At 36.4% G+C, this 19,623-nt stretch overlaps 1 protein-coding gene across 1 annotated transcript; it reads left to right on the top strand.

The window, feature by feature from the left end:
- The first annotated feature begins 615 nt into the window (after positions 1-615).
- STK17B (serine/threonine kinase 17b) lies at positions 616-19,347 on the top strand. The gene is made up of 7 exons (XM_014541213.1): positions 616-774; positions 6,935-7,147; positions 10,321-10,465; positions 11,565-11,691; positions 13,248-13,296; positions 14,415-14,594; positions 15,991-19,347. Exons 1-7 carry the CDS (start codon positions 653-655, stop codon positions 16,271-16,273), a joined length of 1,119 nt encoding a protein of 372 aa, XP_014396699.1. The 5' UTR covers positions 616-652; the 3' UTR covers positions 16,274-19,347.
- The last annotated feature ends 276 nt before the right edge of the window (positions 19,348-19,623 follow it).

The raw sequence follows: 19,623 nt of genomic DNA, 5'->3' as shown, positions 1-19,623 counted from the left end.
TAAAAACAATAATCCTTACTTTGCTATGATAAATTATCTTGTTTTACGAAGATGAAACTTTAGTTTCAAAATGAAATTGAGTGATTGCTTGTATTAAATTATAACTTTTTAAAAATAATTGTACAGGTTTTTTCTTAATATATATATTTTTATTGATTTCAGAGAGGAAGGGAGAGGGAGAGAGACAGAAACATCAATGATGAGAGAGAATGATCAGCTGCCTCCTGCACACCCCCTTACTGGGGATTGAGCCCGAAACCCAGGCATGTGCCCTTGACCGGAATCGAACCCAGGACCCTTCAGTCCGCAGGCCGACACTCTATCCACTGAGCCAAACCAGCTAGGGCTACAGGTTTTTGTTTTGTTGTTTTTTTTAACAGCAGTTTTATTCTGAATGAAGACAGTAACATAGTTCAAGTACCATACCAGTTTATGTGTGTGAATCTTTTTTCTGGTGGGGAGAATGTGCTCTTTAAATCTTCTTTTTGGCTGTCTTATAGCTATATTTGGAGCTGATAATGTAATGCACATCCTGTCTGAGATATCTTTTTTTTTTCCCTGAGCTACATTGAAGTTATATCCTGTCTCTTCTCTTTTTTTAAAAAATAGGTAAAAAGAAGTGACTGAAAAGCATATCTGGACGCCATCTAACATGTCGAGGAGAAGATTTGATTGCCGAAGTATTTCAGGCTTGCTAACTACAACTCCTCAAACTCCAATGAAAATGGAAAACTTTAATAATTTTTATACACTGACATCTAAAGAGCTAGGAAGGTAAGGAAATTATATGATCTGTATGCTGTTTAAATTCACATTTTGGATTTGTGTGTCTAGTTATACGAAACTCAGTCGTTACTTAACAGTGATTAGAAAGAAAAGTCATCATCTCTCTGTTACTATACAGGCCCAGTCGTAACTGACGGGAGGGTTAGTGAGCTGTTAGGATGTCTGCTCTGTCCCCTAACTTGGGGTTGTCTGAGGTGGACCTGGGAAGAGGCAGCTTAGCCTAGTGACCTCAGGTAAATGACTGTCCCTCTTGATCATGTAGTTTCATCTGAGAAATGGGGTGAAGATAATTGTATAAATCTTACATGGTGGTCGTGAGGACTACATTAGTTAATATTTATAAAACACTTAGTAGAGTGCTATATAAGTTTTTGTCAAATAAAAAATTCCTGGATATTGTGTTTGGGCTTAAAAAAATAATGTTTAGATTCTCCCCTTCTTTCCTAAATTAAACAAAAAAATTAACTCATATTTGATATTAGAATTCTGTATAAAAAAGGAATGTATGTTCTATCAGTAAAACCTGTACTTACACTAATACTAATCTGTTTTGACTTAACCAAGATGTAAATTCCTTAATGACCTGAGATTATAAGACCATTTAGTGCTATCATTTTAATACTTATCAAAGTTATAAAAGATAAACCAAGGTATTTAAGTTATATATTCAGCATCTGTTGAGCTTTAAAGACAGTTATCAGAGGGTTAGAAAATGGTGATCGGCCTCTGTCTTCAGTTTGATTTTAGTTCTGGAGGCAGTGTTTTGGCTTCTGTTAAAATGCTTTACTAAGTCTGTATTTGCATTGATAAATTTACAGTAAAATAGTACAATTGGTTTTTACCTTAATTTCAATGTGAAAACAAAAATGGACCGAATCATGGAAAGTAATTATGTTGCTAAGCTGAATGTAGTTGTTGCACCCAACATCTTGATAGATGCAGTCTTTATTTTGCAAAATGAGGATGATATCTGCCTCACCAGACTAAGAACTAAATGTTTCATATTTCACATTTCTGGCATACTTATTATGTGTTAAAAACATAGTACTTTAGTGATGTATTAAAAGATACAGTTTTTAAAACCTTTCAGAATGTTTTAAAAAATTGTTTTGCTCTAAATCTTTAATGATTTCTCTGCATTGTCACAGGAAAGCATACGTTTCCTTCTAGTTACTTTTATCTCACGTGGCGTAGTCACGGAACCTTGGCATGGGAAGGACTTTGGTGGTCGGTGATCTCCTAAAACAATGTTTTAGGCAGGGCAGCCGTCTTTTCTATGATTTTCTTGGCAGGCTGTTTACCCAGCCTCAATCTGACTGCTTCAGTGATGGGGAACTCACGGCCTGAGAACGTCTGTTCCTTTTTGTGAGCACTTCCAAGGCACACTGAGTTCTGCTTTCTCTCTGTTCGCATCTGCAGGAGGCACGGTTCTCCTTTTGTGGCTGCTTATAATGTCCCTGTGACAATCCTTCCGAGATTGGACTCTGGCTAAGCATTGCCGGTTTCCTTAAACGCTCATCTTATGACCTCATCTCCAGTAGCCTTCTTCTGAACCACTTTGTTTTTTTCATTGTTAGTCTGAGAATAAGGAGACTTGGGATGGATAGGATTGTCAGTGTCTTACCATCTACAGTAGAAAACAACTTTATTTGAGGAGGCCTAAGATTCCATTGGGAGTTTTCTTTCTTTTTTTTTGGCAGCCATGTCAGATATGTGTCCTATGGCATCCGTTAGTATATTTTGTAAAAACAGATTAAACTGGAAGTCAGTTGACCTATTTTTACTCTGAACCTAAAGTTGTGTGATCTCTTAGTTGTGTGATTTCCTTTTCTTTAAGATGAGAGGGTGGATTAGATGTCTCCAATTTTCCTTCTGTTGCAAAAATGTTTGGAAACTGCTTTGAGCAGGTAACCGACTATGCTTTGAACAGTACTCACAATAAAGGGCATTCTTTTCTGCTTTTCTAAGTCACTATTTTAATGAGTAAATGTACAAACATTTATTAACTTTGCAAAATAGGGCATTTGGGAGCTAGAAAGTCTATAAAATTTCTTTGAGGAAAAGTTAAACTTTGTAGAGGACGGTATTAATACTTCTCAATTGTTTTACAAATAAGATGCCAACATAAAAAGCATAAATTGAATCATATATACTCTAACATTTCAGAGCAAAGACTCTCAGTAGAATCTGATGAAACACATTCAGATTTCTAATATCTTTATGAAAGAGACCTAGCATTTTTTAAAATTGTTATGGTAAATATTGATATAGCTAGTAAACCTTGATAAATTGGAAATCACATTTCCTCTGCCAAGAACTTGCCTTAATTCTTTTGTTGTTAATCCTCACTCGAGGATATTTTTTCCATTGATAGTGAACATTTTTTTTAAAAGACTGGAAGGGGGTAAGGGGAGAGAGAGATAGAGATAGATACTAGATATATCAATGTGAGAGAGACACCTAGATTGGTTGCCTTCTTCAGGTACCTCTACGAGGCCTGAGGGTGGAACCTGCAACCTAGGTATGTGCCCTTGACTGGAAATTGAACCGTGACCCTTCAGGGAGCAGGCCAATGCTCTAGCAACTGAGAAACACAGGCCAGGACTAAGTTCTTTTAATATCATTACCAATTTTAATTAGGATTATAATCCTAATTAATAGAAGTTAGCATTATAATCTTATTTAACCTGAGGCATGTACATTTTGAAATATCTAAATGCATAATTCTGGCATGTAGTGAACTACAAAGTTACCTTTCTAAATCAATTGCTTTTTATTAATCTTAAGATGTTAGTGTTTTAGAATTTATTTTCTTCAACAAACTAAAATAACATGCAAATGTTAGTAGTTCAATTTTGACTATTCTCAAAGCTCTTTGTGTTGTTCCTGTTTTTTAACATGTTGGTTAAGTTTTTTTCTACCCTCCCCCCAACTGAGGCAAGTTTCATAGGCCTCTGTGGTCAGAGGGTGAGGCTGATGCCGAAATAAACGTCAGCTTCCTTTGTGGTTGCCCTCCCCCTTCTCTCACATTTTATTGTCTATTCTAGAATGCACAGGGTAACTACTAGACCTTTTCACTGCTGGGAAATCTATTCAGATTTGCCTTTTTAGGGTATGAATTAATTATATATACTTGGTATGGATTTTAAATTTTCTTAGTTTTTGTTATAGTTGATGTAGGAACATTATGTATTGAAGTTTATTTTGATAATTCTAAACCACAATTAGCATTTTAGAATAGAAATCAAATACTTGTTTTTTTTCCTAAGTCATTTGATAATTATGATAAAAAATACTTAACCTTATTTAATGGTATGTAAATAAGGTAGTGAATATATAAGTAACATTTTATTGGAATCGCAAATAAGCTTTAAAAATATAAATGCTTTAAGTACAGGATTCAAAATAGCACAATATGTGGTATTATAGTAGTGGCTTAACTTTTGCTTTATTCAACAGATATTTTAGTTTCTGTTATGTGTTAGTTAGCTAATGGAGATTTTATAATTACTGTAGTAACTAGGACACATAGGGTCTCTACCTTCACTGGGCTTTTACTTAGTGGTGAACATTGGCAAATAAATAATTATCAATATTTGGTCACCTTTGCTCTAGACCAGTGGTCGGCAAACTCATTAGTCAACAGAGCCAAATATCAACAGTACAACGATTGAAATTTCTTTTGAGAGCCAAATTTTTTAAACTTAAACTATGTAGGTAGGTACATTGTTATTAACTTAATTAGGGTACTCCTAAGTCTTAGGAAGAGCCACACTCAAGGGGCCAAAGAGCCACATGTGGCTCGCGAGCCGCAGTTTGCTGACCACGGCTTCTAGACTAATGAGAACTAAACTTGCTTAAGAAAGCATATTTAGACTACCTGAAACAATTCGATAAAAAGTATTTAGTTTTGCTCTTTGTTTCTGAGAAAATCCTGGCTTATTGATACATTCATAAAATTATAGTTGAACTGAATTGTTACAATTAGTGCTATAAAATATGTGGACAATTTTCTTGGCCTACTATTTCTGATTCCTAAGTTTTACAGAGTGGATTTCTTCATAAAACTTAAAATTTCCTTTCTGTTTTAGATAAATTTTGTTTCTAAACCTAAGAAAGAATTGGCAGAAGTGCGTGAGTTGGACTTATTAAAAAACAGCTGTCTTAAAAGGAGGAATTGTTTTGTGGTGGTTAGAGCAGAAAGCCAGGGATTCACATTCCACAGTGTAACTCTTGGCACTCCAGTCCCATATATGACCTTTCATGAGTCATTTAATCTTAGTCCGACTCAGTTTATTTGGTACAAAATACCAGTGGTTTGAAAGAAAGCTAAGGAAATTATTAACTTTTTTGTGTGTTCATTGAAATGCATCAATTTGTATTTCTTTGCATACAGTAAGAAAATATCTTGTAGTTAAAATTAAGCATCCTCAAATAATGAAAAGTTCTTTCAAAGAATCAGGTTTGTCCATGCAGATTTATTGAGTTGATTTATATCTTGATAAATGTAGAGGAGGCAAATTATAGCTTGGTTACTTTTTTGGCATTAGTAGCTATAGGTTTTCAGTGTGATTTCCAGTGTATTTCATTGGCATCAATTTGGAGGAAATTTGGGAAATAAAGAGTAGGAATCTTTGTCATCCTGGTCCTTGAGAACAGTAAGTAAAATAGAATCAAACAATATATTTTGGCCCCACCCCAAACCCAAATACCAAATGAATTAAAAAAACTTTCCTTGGGAAGCACCTGGCATGCCATGTTAGAAGTATATGGAAGGGACATTGGGGCAAGAGGAGTGGTGGGACAGAGGTTACTCTCTGCAGATCCTTTATTTATACTGGATTTGTTGGTATCTAGAGAGTCATTTGAACCTTAGGATAGAGTTCCTTAATTTTGGATTTCTTGTCCTCAGGCTTAGAAGTTGTATGAATGGGCTTGGAACTCTGAAACCCCCCCTGAAACTGTATGTAGAATGTACTACTTAAGGGCACATGTACATTTTTCTGGATAGGCAATTTGTAGCTTTTATTAGTCTCCTAAAGTAGTATTACTCAAAATAACATCAGGTCTTTGGGAAACTAGATTTTGAGCAACTATAGGCTGAGAATATACAATTTGCCTCTGTCTTTAAATTTTGGCTGAGATGCTGAGCATTTATTGGAGAGAGCTAAACACATACTTACTCCTAAAATGACATACATGACGGTAATGGGTGTATTTGTACATAGCTGTTGATAACCATTAATTTCTTAGTAGAAGGTGAACTGTCTTTAGTTCTCTCCAAAGGACATATATACATACCTTTGACATCTGTTACAGGCTTCATAGACTACTGAGCAATACTAAGAGATTTACTGGTAATACAACTGAAAAATTGTGATAGGAAGCTTCAAAGCTTGTTAAAAGTGGTGTTGAAAGGCAAAGTGATTACACTAATAAAATTAAGTGTCAGGTATGAATTTTTGCGTTCGTCTTAATTTTTTGTATTTGAAGGAAAGCCTTTTTGATTAGAGAGTTAAAGCTATTAAGGGCATGGTCTTTGGAAATGGATCAAGATACATAGCCTCTCTGGAGCCTGCAAAACAAGAGTAGCATTTACTGTAGGATTGTGTGATATTAAACAGTAATTTTTTTTAATATATATTTTTATTGCTTTCAGAGAGGATGGGAGAGGGAGAGAGAGATAGAAACATGAATGATGAGTGAGAATCATTGATTGGCTGCCTCCTGCACACCCTCTACTGAGGATCGAGCCCACAACCCAGGCATGTGCCCTGACCGGGAATTGAACCTGGGACCCTTCAGTCCGCAGGCTGACGCTCTCTCCACTGAGCCAAACCGGCTAGGGCTAAACAGTAATTTATGTGGAGAGTATGGCATGGAGTTGATGTACAATGATCATGTATATATTAATAGGGAAGAACAAATATAATTCCGTCATCCTATTGCGACATTTGCCCTTCTTATTTTTATGTGGTAACACTGTACATTTTATAAAAGTACATGCAGCAGTTTAAGAGAAAAATGATAAATTTCATGGCATGATTTTTTGAAAAGGTTGATTCTAAGTTGGAGGTATAGCAGTATTTGTGTTGTACTAATACTGTTCTTTATGGAAAAGTTAGAATTGCTTGTCATTTCTTCCCAGGGGGAAATTTGCTGTGGTTAGACAGTGCATATCAAAATCAACTGGCCAAGAATATGCCGCAAAATTCCTAAAAAAGCGCAGAAGAGGACAGGATTGCCGCGCGGAGATCCTGCACGAGATTGCCGTGCTTGAGTTGGCAAGGTCCTGTCCCCATGTGATCAATCTCCATGAAGTCTATGAAAACACAAGTGAAATCATTTTGGTATTGGAATAGTAAGTATACACTCTAGTAAATTTAAGTAAATTTATAGCACCTCCTTCATTGGTGGGATAGGGTGACTTGAAATGTCAAGACAAGAATGATAAAGGTATGACAAGATCTTGTGAGCATTCCTGTTGATGAGATATTACAGGAACATAGGTACTTTATATTCATCTACTTTCACAAGGCTAAGAGTACAGCCCCACAGACACTAAAACTAAGTAGCAGAAGAGCCTAGGATACTACCAATATGATTTCATTGTTCATGCATTTTTGTGAGTACTACATGTGTCAGATTCTTCAGCTGACCTTTGAAAAGTTATCTACTTACATGGCATCTGCATGTTTGACTACGTGAAAAGTAGCTGACATTTTTCCAAAACAGTGATGGAATTCTAGGTTTGGAGGATGAATATACAAAAGAGCGTCATCAGCTTTCATAAAATCCTCTTTTTTCAATCATCTAAATCAGCGGTCGCCAACCTTTCGGACCTCACGGACCACCGGTTGGTGACCGCTGATCTAAATGGCAACAATAAAATGCTTCGAAAGTTTTGACATATTAGGACTTAAACTTCAAATCTACAAAGAAGTTGAAAGAATAACACTACTCTTCAACTTGATTCACCGATTGTTGACATCTTGCCATATTAACTGAACCATTTAATTGGTGGGTGTCTTGATAGTTTCCTTTACATGCCAAAGTATTTATCCAGTTTCTGCGAACTTCTGTAATCTGCTTCTTAAGTTATGTTTTTTTTCTTTCCTCTTAACTCTGGCTCACTTTCTATTTCTGTAGCTCCACCTGTGTATCTCTTTTGTGGGGAAAATGGTAGTCCTACAACAGACATTGGTCAGCTTGCCAAACTGAAAGGAAGAGACAATCTGATAGGCTGACAGTCATAGTATTTGTTTGACCTTGTTACTGAAATAAGCAAACAAAAAACTGGTAGGATAGTTTCCATGGTTACAAAAGTAATAGCCTATTGTGTTAAATTTAGAAGATATAGAAAATGGATGTCATATGTAAACTATGTTTACTTTTATGGCATATTCCTATATTTAAAAATCATTCTTATTTTCCAGTCTATGCACATTTACCTTTAGAAACAAATTGTGATCTATTGGGCATACTCTATTGTAACCTTTTTGTTCACTTAATATATTACATATACTTCTATATGTATGATGCAGTGTTTCTAAAACTGAATTTTAATTTAGCGAAGACTTTTGAAAATTGCCTTCATAATCATCAAGAAGCCCCACATCCAGAAAGGCTGGATGTTGGTTAGGTGTGGAACTGGTATTTGTTGCTCATTATAATAATAACGAATACTTATTTAGTATTTATCATGTGTCAGACACTGTGATGATCTGCGTTGATCCTTATAACATCTGTTGTATTCGGTGCTTTACATGGCTTATCTAACTTCATGCTTGCAGCAACCCACTGGAGTCAGGTCGATGCTTTTCAGTGTGTGTCATTGTGTTACAGTAGGAGAAACAGGCGCATGCACTTACCATCGCATTCGTGTTATGTGCAGTGTCTTTACAGGAGTGCACAGGGTGGAGTTCACTGCTAGACATTTTAAAGCAAACTAAATGTCTCCTACTCAGATTGTCTTTACCATGATAAAGTTAAGACAGAGATCAAAGTTACTTTCTCATCAGTATGCTGATTACCATGATAAAGTTAAGACAGGTATCAAAGTTACTTTCTCATCAGTATGCTGAGAGATGCAGAGGGTTGGGGAGCTGAGGTATGAGGTACACATGATCAGAGCTTCACATGTGCTCCCTACCAGCTGCCCCACGGGGTTCTTTGGACTCTCAAACAAAATGCAAAGCAGCGTAGCCCTGCGGCCTCTGCGGGCGGGCACCTGGCTGCTGGCACACTCGGTGTAGACGGCTGGACTGTGAGTTACATCAGCAGTGTGAAGGGTCAGTCCCCTGTCTTTCAATGTGAGTGAGACTCAAATTTGTGACAACCATTGATTTTTTTTCTTATGGCTCCTAATACATTATGACTTGCTCTTCTTCTTGGCAGTCAGTGAGATTTCTGAATTTCAGTTTCAGCTGCTCTGAAGCATGACTGCCTATTCCATCATCCATCCATCCATCCATCCATCCATCCATCCATCCATCCATGCATTCATTCATTCAACAAACACTTCTACATGTCAGACACTGTTCTCAATGCTATGGATATAGCAGTGAGCCAAAGAAATAAAAATAATGGTTCCTAGAGTGAGTGAGTTCCTGTTTTATTACATAGAATATGCTTTACTTGAGATATTCCCAAACATACCTTTTAAATTTGATGACTAACCATCTAGATTTTTTTTGCATGATGTTCTGACTGAGACCTTTTTATCTTATTATTTAGAGTTAGTCCTCAAAAAATAAAATCTGTTGTGTTGTGATAGCTCTGTTTTACGGATGGGAAGCTCAAATAAGTGACTGGCCCTAAATTATATTGCTGTAAATAGCAGATTTAGGATTTTAATTGTTTGATTCCAGACCTAGGGATTTTTCACTATGCCTTTGTCAACATTCTTTGGCTGTTCAATTCTTTAAAAATAAATACATACACACATACATACATATAAATAAAAGACCTGGGTTCTGGCCCCAAATATTCTTTGTGAAGCTGCCAAACAGGATATTGGTGAAGAATATTGATTCTCACCCATTTTATGCAGATTGAGATTCTGGTTCCTCCATTTACTATGTGACCATGTACAAGTTGCTGTATCCTCGTTGAACTTGGTTCTTCATCTGTAAAATGGAAGTAATAGCCACCTACCTCACAAGGTTGTCATGAAGATCAAAATAGGTGGTATTTGTAGTTAAATAAAAATGAGTAAAATGGAGGGGCAGCAGAACTGAGCTGCTAGTGTCAGCTATTCTTTTTATTGCAGTTAAGGCAGTTATTATTGAATTATAATGCAATTTAATTTTATTTGTTAAATATTCAAATATTAGCATCCATAATTTGAAATATTCTTGTCATCTACTTTATTCCTTAAAGAGCCCTCCCACGCCGTTCTTCTACTCTAAATGTGCATTTGGAGACTAAAATGTAGATGGCTGTGTGTCTTTTACTTAACAGGGATACAGTATTTAAAAACGTCATATTAGGTCAATGATTTTTCAAGTTTCTATTATCTGAATTTTATGTCAGTGCTGCAGGTGGAGAAATTTTCAACTTGTGTTTACCTGAGCTGGCGGAAATGGTCTCTGAAAGTGACATTATCAGACTCATCAAACAAATACTTGAAGGAGTTTATTATCTGCATCAGAATAACATTGTGCACCTTGATTTAAAGGTAACGTAAGATGCAATTGTAAGCACCGCTACACTCGTTCCTCTTTGCTCTGGCTTTGCACAGTGGCAGGCTGGGTTGGCAGGAAGCAGCAGTCAGATCTGCGGTCCAGGCGGCACTGGTGTGCTCTCTGTTTCCCTTGTGCGACATGGACTTAAGCTTGTGTTGGCCGAGAGGAGAGGCCTGCATGTGTGAGCAGCTCACAGTAGTCACTTGGCTCTTAAACCATCAGTTCTCCATGTTCTCAGCCTTAAAGCACCCCACACCACCTTACTCTTATGTCCTGGATCTTCCTGTTTATAAACCGCCTCCCTCTAAAATACTCAGTTCTGACCCATCCCTGAAGGTAGCTTCCTCCTTGTCCTCATTCCTTTGCTCCCTCACGCTCATCTTTCTCTTGAGGTTTTCAGTCTTTTGCTCCTCTGCCCGCCCTCCCCCCAGATCATTCAGGCCCCTTTCCCAAGCCCTGTCACCACTTCAGCCTCTCATGGTACTATTCTTTCTCCTTATCCTTCCGCCACAGCTACTGAAGGACCTTAACATTGGAATCCATCTGCATCTTATTTTTTGATATTGTACTCTTTCCTTTCTGTATAATTTCCCTTCCGTAGACTTTCCCATGCAGCTTACTGTCTAACCTACATCAGATCCAGGACCATCACACTGTACTGAACCATTTTCTGTTTCTGGAAATGTATGTACTTTATTTCCTCAAGCCTTCGTTCATGCGATTCCCCAGGGCACCTTTCTAACTGGCATGTCCTGTGTATCCTTTAGGATTCAGCTTAAGCATCTTCTCTACTGCAGAGTCTTCTTGGGCTTTATTATGGGCAGAATTAAGTAGTCGTTACTACTGAGTATTCTCTAGCTCATAATCAGTTAATCAGTCTATGTATCCATCTTTTTCCCCAAACCAAGAATCCTCTGAGTGACATTTTTACTTTATTTATCATTGACTCTATAGCTCCTTCTAAATAGTTTAGCAAATGTTTCATGAATGACTCATATGAAATATATGTTCCACTTAATTTACCTCTGATCAGAGACTAGTAGTGTTTTATTGCTGTATATTACTGATCATATTTTTGTTGTGCTTTATTAGCCACAGAATATATTATTGAGCAGCATATACCCTCTTGGGGACATAAAAATTGTAGATTTTGGAATGTCTCGAAAACTAGGAAATGCATGTGAACTTCGGGAAATCATGGGGACACCTGAATACTTAGGTAAGAATTTTCTCTTATTTTCTACACCATTTTGAAATTTATTAACTAAATGACGCCTCTACGTTATATATTTTAGAGCATCTAATTTCAGGATATATTTGGTTCAAGTATTTTAGTACAATGAGATTTGGTTATGACACATTTGAATGAACTGTAATGAATATAAGATTATTGAGACATTCACAACAATTCACAGCATATTAGGCATATAAGTTCAAAAGTTTAATGTGTGGGTAAAAAGAAAGTTAGGGAGCAGGAAATAGACGAAAACAGATCAAGTGGGCCGTCACTGCCCTTGAGGCCGGGCTGTTGGGTAGACATCACTTCTCCTTCGGTCCTGTCTCAGCTCTAATGCTGTTGACAATACAGATATCTTCAGTTCGCAGGAATTGGTAGCAGGACTCCTTGTTGTTTGTTGGTGCTACTTTAAAATGTGAGATTTTGCCTCAGTTTGTAAAAGGATTTTAAAGAAGTGTGACAAAAAAATTTATGACTAGATAATCTAATAACATTGTACTAGATCAACCAATTAGACTATGAAGGTTTTTAAGGCATATGAGGCAGCATGTAAATGTGAAGTTTTAAGTTTATAGTAGTAATCTGTCTATACGCTTTTGTTTCTGCGTGTATTGCTGTCCCTATGCAGACATTGAACTAAGCAGAGCAGGTGCTGCTCACAGCAAGACGTTCCCTAAGTGAGAAACGCAGCACATGACTAACTTCTGAATGTTAGTAGAGGCAATAGTGTCCTAGAATGAGTTATTGTAATTCTAGATAACACAGCTCCAGAAGTATACGAAGAGGTTGTAGGTGCTGCAGTGACAGCTGACCATATGTAGGTCTCAAAGGCTCTATTACCAACACTGCTAGGCTTTGGAAACAATTTTTCTTGGAGAAGTTAGGAAACCATACAGTGAAACCAAGCAATTATTATTCAAGCATAAATCTGAGTTTTTACTGTACTAATTTGAAATTTATGGTAATGTTTAGAAAGTATAGATAATTTATTTCACATTTTAAAAAGCACTTTGGCAGGGAAAGAGACAGTGGGAAATTAATTGCGCAGGAAATTAGGGATATGCAATCTACTTGTAAATCTAGAGCACATCCAGGAAGCACAGTTTGCTCCTTGTGTCATTGTACGATGCATGTGATGCTATTACCCTGAAAAGGAAAACTTAAATTAGGCTAATGAAATAACCAAACTAATCCCCAAGAGTAGTAAAATAAGATTTTAAGAAGATTTTAGCTTCCAACTCTTTACTTCTTCATAATTATTTTTTCTGGGATTAATCTAAATGATTAAAAAATATATATGTAGCTACCAGTTACACCAAAGAACATTATTGGGGCTTTTGAATCATGTGGTTACATAATTTGCTTAACATTAGATATGTTTAAATGTCCAGTCACAGGATAATTAATGTGATGTTAAATTTCTGTTGATCTTATATTAGTAGTTCTTAAAAATTAAATCCAGTTTAACTTGATATAAAGTAATTGTCATGATTTTAAATTTGTCAGTATTGAATTTTGAATTATATTTTCCCTTTCAGCTCCAGAAATCCTGAATTATGATCCTATTACCACAGCTACAGATATGTGGTAAGATTTTGTTAGTTACCTAAATGCCTTTATTAAAAGTTGGGTAGTGTATATTCTAGGGTTCTTTGATTCTAAATGTAAATAATAAGGCTTTTTTGAAAAGGTTTTACTCAAGTGTCATTATTATGCCACAGGAAAGTGTTTATCCGTTCTTTTTAAGTAGCACTTCGGCTCTGAGCCAGAGGTACAGAAATAAACAGGAGGAAGACGAGATGTAGTATAGGAACATGCTCCATGTTCTGTCATAAAGGTGAAATGCTGTTTACTGAGCGTGAGGAAGCAGCAGACAAGCACCAGGTGGGGGCATCTGATCTAGGCCTAGAACTGAGCACAAGAGGGAGGTCAGGTCAATGCAGAAGGGTAGTGTTCTGGGGGCATATCATAGAAGATATGCTCTCCTGAACGAGGGTGCACCGAGCTCTGTGGCTAGCCCAGAGGACCGGGGAGCAGACCTGGAGTTGATTATGCGGCTGTAGTTGGGACCGCTGTTGGCTCTGACTACAGGCCACGTGGAAGAGTTGAGGGAAGATTTGGGTTCACGGAGCTGTAATGGGTTTGCAGAGGAAAAAGGGTCCTGTGACTGAATGAGTGAGTGAAACATACTGTCCGCATTCTCTTTTTTTTGACTCCTGAGCACAAGACTTGTCATTAACTTATTTTAGGCTCTGAAAAGTTTTGTAGTAAAAAAAATCTACCCGCCCAACTTCATGCTTTGCCAAACTTGCAGACTCTATTTGCACAAAAGCCCTGTTTATGTCTCACAGATCATTACTGTGTCATTGGACACCATTTGGAAAATGCTGCTCTTTGCATGGCTTTGTGTACTTGGTAACAAGTGTTTGTGTGAAGGACAGACTGGAGGTATAATGATATATATTTAATATATTTATAACTACATAACACATGTGCACTTCCCCCATATTCTTTTTCTGTGAGGCAGACTTTGAGATTATTATTTTAGTTTTAATAATATAGGAACTTAGGAAAACAATTTAAGTCTGTAGTTTAACTGTAAAGTTGAGAACAGGAATATATATGTTGAGTATCAACTTTATTTTATATAAATGTTTTAATATTAACACATTTAAAATTCCTCTTCTCCCTTTTTTGTTTTTCAGGAATATTGGTATCATAGCCTATATGTTAGTAACTCATACATCCCCATTTGTGGGAGAAGATAATCAAGAAACATACCTCAATATATCTCAAGTTAATGTAGATTATTCAGAGGAAACTTTCTCATCAGTTTCACAACTGGCCACAGACTTTATCCAGAGTCTTTTAGTAAAAAATCCAGAGTAAGTAAGAACATTAATCTGTTTACTATTATGAAATAAATAATTTGTTTATTAAGAAACATACATTCTAAAACTATAACACTATTATAAGTAAGCTCTCGGGAAAAATGGAGAAAGAGGTGGTATGAGAGATCGTTAAATAACAAATTCATAATTCCAAACATGGAAAATATAAAATACAGAACAGGGAATTTTGGAGTGAAGGGAAGATATGGGTTCTTTTTCTCTCAGCCTGCCATTAATTCCTGAAATTCCCTAAAATAATTAGAAATAGAAGGTTTACAATACACACAGCTGGTTGATTTGTAGTTAAATGATCACAGTTATGTAGCAAGTGCAAATGCCTGATGGTCAGATCTTTAAGGATCATCGGGTGCTCTCTGACCGCCTACCAGAGAAGGGACTTGAAACTGTGGCTTAGGACTCTGACCTCACTCATTGGCAACTTCAAGGCAGGAAAAGAAAAAGCCAACCTCCCTTTTGTCTGCCAGGGTCAGCAGTGTTTACGTGGAAAGGGCAGGCCTTAATGCAGAGGCTGTGGCCTAGTGCCCTGGTGTGATTACTTGTCAGGACGTTTATCTCTGGTCATTATTTAATCTCAGGAGGACTCAGTCTCCTATCTGCTTAAGAAAAAAACCTCGTAGGTTTGTTAATTATTTTATTGGCCCAACCAGGCTCTCACTGGCTGTATTTCGGACGTGACAGTTGAAATAGTACCACTACTGTTTGTTTCTGGTTATAGGCAGTTTTTATTTGCTTCAATATTCTTTTGCCTAGGTTCTAAAATTTCTATAATGAGCACATTATTTTTTTTATAGTTAGAAAAAAATGAACATGAAGGCAAAGAAAAGAAACAGGTTTTAAGGGTAATGTGGTTGTGTGAAGGTTGAAGCTCTGGGCTAGATAGGTGTTTTTCTTACTTTTGAAATATTGTGATATTTGACTACGTTACTTTTGTAATAGAAAGCAAAGTTTAAAAACTCAAAATGCTAGGTAAGCATCATTGAAGAGTAGCTTTTGTTTTTAAGACTTAGCAGTGACTGCTTTTAATAACAAAATAATATTAGATATTATAAATCACATATATTTTCCTTCAAAGGGTCTATAAACCCAAGAGACTTTATAATTTCACTAGTTTTTATTTGTGAGGATAATATCCATTCTCAAGCTTTTTGACTAGTTTCATCTGTAAGCTCCATGATAAATTGAATATTTGGCACATGTCAGAATGAAAGAGATTGCTAGGTTCTCCAGGGTTCCTATGCTTACTCCCTTCTGTGCTGTGGGTATGTGTTATTTTCATATTTATAACAAGTAACTTGATGATACACTGAACTGCAGACATTTCCAAACTGCTATTTAGTTCTCAATTTTTCCTTGGTGTTTTCTCTCAAAGGAAAAGACCAACAGCAGAGATCTGCCTCACTCATTCTTGGCTACAGCAATGGGATTTTGGAAACTTGTTTCTCCCCGAAGAAATGTCCAGTCCCCCTCAAGGTCAGGATCACACAACAAGGTCCTCTGAAGACAAGACTCTGAAATCCTCCTGTAATGGCACCTGTGAGGATCGAGAAGACAAAGAGAACATCCCAGAGGATAGCAGTGTGGTTTCCAAAAGATTCCGCTTTGATGACTCGTTGCCCAGCCCCCATGAACTTGTTTCAGATGTGCTCTGTTAGCACTCTTCTCTCTGATTCCTGTGGACTGAACTTGACATTTGAAATCCACTCCAGTGTGTGACTGTGGTCTGTAGCTTTATATATGGCTTGTTTATATTGTAAATGCACTTTTGCATAGGAGGATTTAGGAAATTGTTAAAATGTCATTAGTTACTAGCATAATTTAATTTCCTATCCTGAGATACCACTATGCAGAGAAGAAAAGACTTAAATATATAACCAAAAATAAAAGTGTGCATTGGAATAATTTAAGTTCATATGGACTTTCAAAATGTTTTATATATCAGGAAAAGAAAGTAATTTGAGTTATATTATGGTTGATGTAAACTGAAAATAATGAAGAGATATTTTATATTTGAAGATGTTTTGATGGCTATTTTGAAATTACATAAGATTCTCATTATATGTAGTGTGCTCTATGAGATAGGTCCTTTACCCAGAGCAAAGGGGGATTACAAACCAGAGCAGGGATGTTATGTACAAGTTAGAGCAGAGGAAAGAGTAGCATGGCATTTTAACTCTCAGTCTTCTTCAGATGTAATTGGATCTGACAAATGGAAAATACGGTTTATAAGGGTAGAGGATTTCATCTTCCAGAATTCCTAGAGTAGAAGATACTTCGGGAAAACTGAGTGCACTCCATTTTTAGTCGGCCAAACACCTTTATTAATTGAGTTAGGAGAAAATGGTGACAGACTTAGGTGACTTAGAGAATTCTAGATGTCTTCTAAGTCTTGAGATACGAGCCAGGCATTCAGAGTTCTAAAAGTGAGCATTCAAAAAGTCACAGCACCAGTGGGACTATGAACACAATGCCAGAGTCACAAGGTAGATGTGGTCATAAAACACCATGCCCTTAAGCCCTCCTGAAGTTCCCGCGTCGATTCCTAGTGGTGGTGCGGCTCCCAGAAGGCCCCCTGCAGAGGGGCCCTCGCGGTCTTCTGGTGGGACCAGTGCCAGTAAGTCCCTGGGACAGCAGGACGTGTGCTCAGGGCCGGGACTATGTGTGGTCCCAGTGGGGCAAGTTCACTCCTGGGGTGATCTTCGATGACTTTGCACCTGGTGACTATTCAAAAGTCTATTATACTGTCATGTTAAGGTCATTGTAATCTTTATATCCCCAGCATTTCTTGAAGGAAAGTTGTTTCTATTTGTGTGTGTGTATATGTACAGGTATATGTATATATGTATAGAGAGAGAAAATATAGTCTTTAGACAACTTTGTCTAGGCATTCTTCACTCTGATATGCTCAACTCAGGTGCCAAAGGAGCTCTTGTCTTATGACATATGAATATACATATAAATTCTTTAAGGAGCAGTTTGTTGGGTCAATAAACTAGTCATTGTGGAAGCTAAACTGGGTTTTTGTATATGTAAAACTGATGAGTTTTTTTCTGAATTGTTGATTGTCCATTTATTTGCCTTCAGTATTAAGGTAATGCAGGTAAAGCTTAGTAAGCCATTGGAAAAAGAGAAAGTGATTACTTTTACAAAAGACCATATTATATATTTAATTTCTAGAGAAATTGTGCCATACTAAAAAAAAAAAATCAAGAAATGTTAGAATTTTGAATTATAAGCTAGTTCTTAAAATATTTTATACTAGCTTTCTTTAATTCTTAAGAATATTAAAATACTTTATATACTTCCTCTTAGTTAATAGAATACACAGAGTTGTAAATTTCCAGACCTTTTTTCCTAACAATTTCTATTATAAAAAAACAAAAACAAAAAAAAAACCCAGTGGTTGCACATAAACAGTATTCAATTTTTTTCATAAGGGTGAATTTAAATATTTTTACTAATTGAAATGTAAAAATAAAGTAAAGCAATCTTTAAAGAGAAGTTATTAACAAATGACTCAATTCTTATTTTTTCTTCTCCCAAGATTGAAAGTCTATGAAAAGCAGATGATGTATCTGACTGAAGCAGGAATCTAGAGTCCCTGTGAGGTGAACGGATGCCTGAAAACACATCTGAAGAGTAGTGTGAAACTGTGATGAATTTATAGAATTTAATTTTCCTCTTGGATCAGATCCCTAGAGAGGTGGGATTAAAAAGTAGTAGAATAGATGACAGTTATAATTGCCATTTAACTTTTTTCCCCACACAAAGTTAACCTAACTCTGAGGACGAAAGTTGTCATGGCCCTTTAGAGAAGCCCAGCAGGGCCTGTTCGTAGATTGTGATGAGAGAAGGTGCCTGTGCCGGAGGCTAAATCAACACATAGCTTCCTTCATCAAGGAAGTCTTGCTGTAGCAGCTGGTTAATGCTAGAACTGGTTTTCATCTAGCACGAGCTCGATCTTTTTGGATTGGTTGCAGATAGTTCATGGGCCATACTTTGAATAGCCCGCTCTAAGCAACAGTGATAAATGTTGGTATTTTATAACTGTTTACATTTCCTCTATTTTGAATTTTCAGTTTGATATCTGACTTGGGAACATCCTTATTCAATGTTGTGTAAACAATTATTCTTTAATTTCAAATTGTATTAAAATTAAGTTATTCAACTTCCAGTTTGGGAATTACCAGTTTATACTTTTATGAAAGTTTAAAAAACTTTAATTGTAAATTTCACACCAATTACAACTGCCCTCCAACTTAGCTTTCATTAAATATTCATGTTGCTTGAGGCATATTGAATGACATTGTTATGAAACCTTCAGTAACAAAACTTGTTACATCAGCTTAATGATCCTTTTGGTTAAAAATTATAAGGCACTTTTGTTTACATTTGTGGTTGTCTTTTGTTCTAAAGTATTTCTAAATGTATTATTCATAAAAGCAGACCTTGCCTGGAGGCTCTAGCCTTTGACCCACATCATCTTTGAACTTCTTTCCCAATGCAGACGTGTTTATTAGATCTTGTCTTTTGGAAAAGTCACACATATTTGTGAACAAGGTCTATTCTTTAGTAATAATAGATACTTTAAGGAAATGTCAGTGAATGGCAGAGTACTACATTACTGTAAAGACAAATAAGGAATTCAGAGCCACCACAAATGGTTGAACTGTTATTTTCTCAGTTTAAAATTTTTTAATGAATAAAGGAATTTTCAAGAAGTTTATAACCTGGTTGTCAGTTCCCTTTATTTACGGTAGTTATATTCTATGAATTCCCCATAAACAGTGAATCCCAAACACTGCTTCTAGGAGAAATACAGGGTTAGGTTCCTGAAAGCTCTTCATAACATTTTTGTTCACTGAGCAATATATAACCTTGTTTTATGTGCGTTTCTGTTTACAGAGACCTTATTTAATAGTTGTTCATTAACATTGAACCCATAGCTAACAGCACTAGAACTCATGCCTGAATGAAGCTTATCTGATACATGTGTTTTTTTCCA

Source organism: Myotis brandtii, unplaced genomic scaffold (genome assembly GCF_000412655.1).
Source record: "Myotis brandtii unplaced genomic scaffold, ASM41265v1 scaffold1067, whole genome shotgun sequence".
NCBI lineage: Eukaryota > Metazoa > Chordata > Mammalia > Chiroptera > Vespertilionidae > Myotis > Myotis brandtii.
This window is presented reverse-complemented; position numbering and strand designations above follow the sequence as displayed.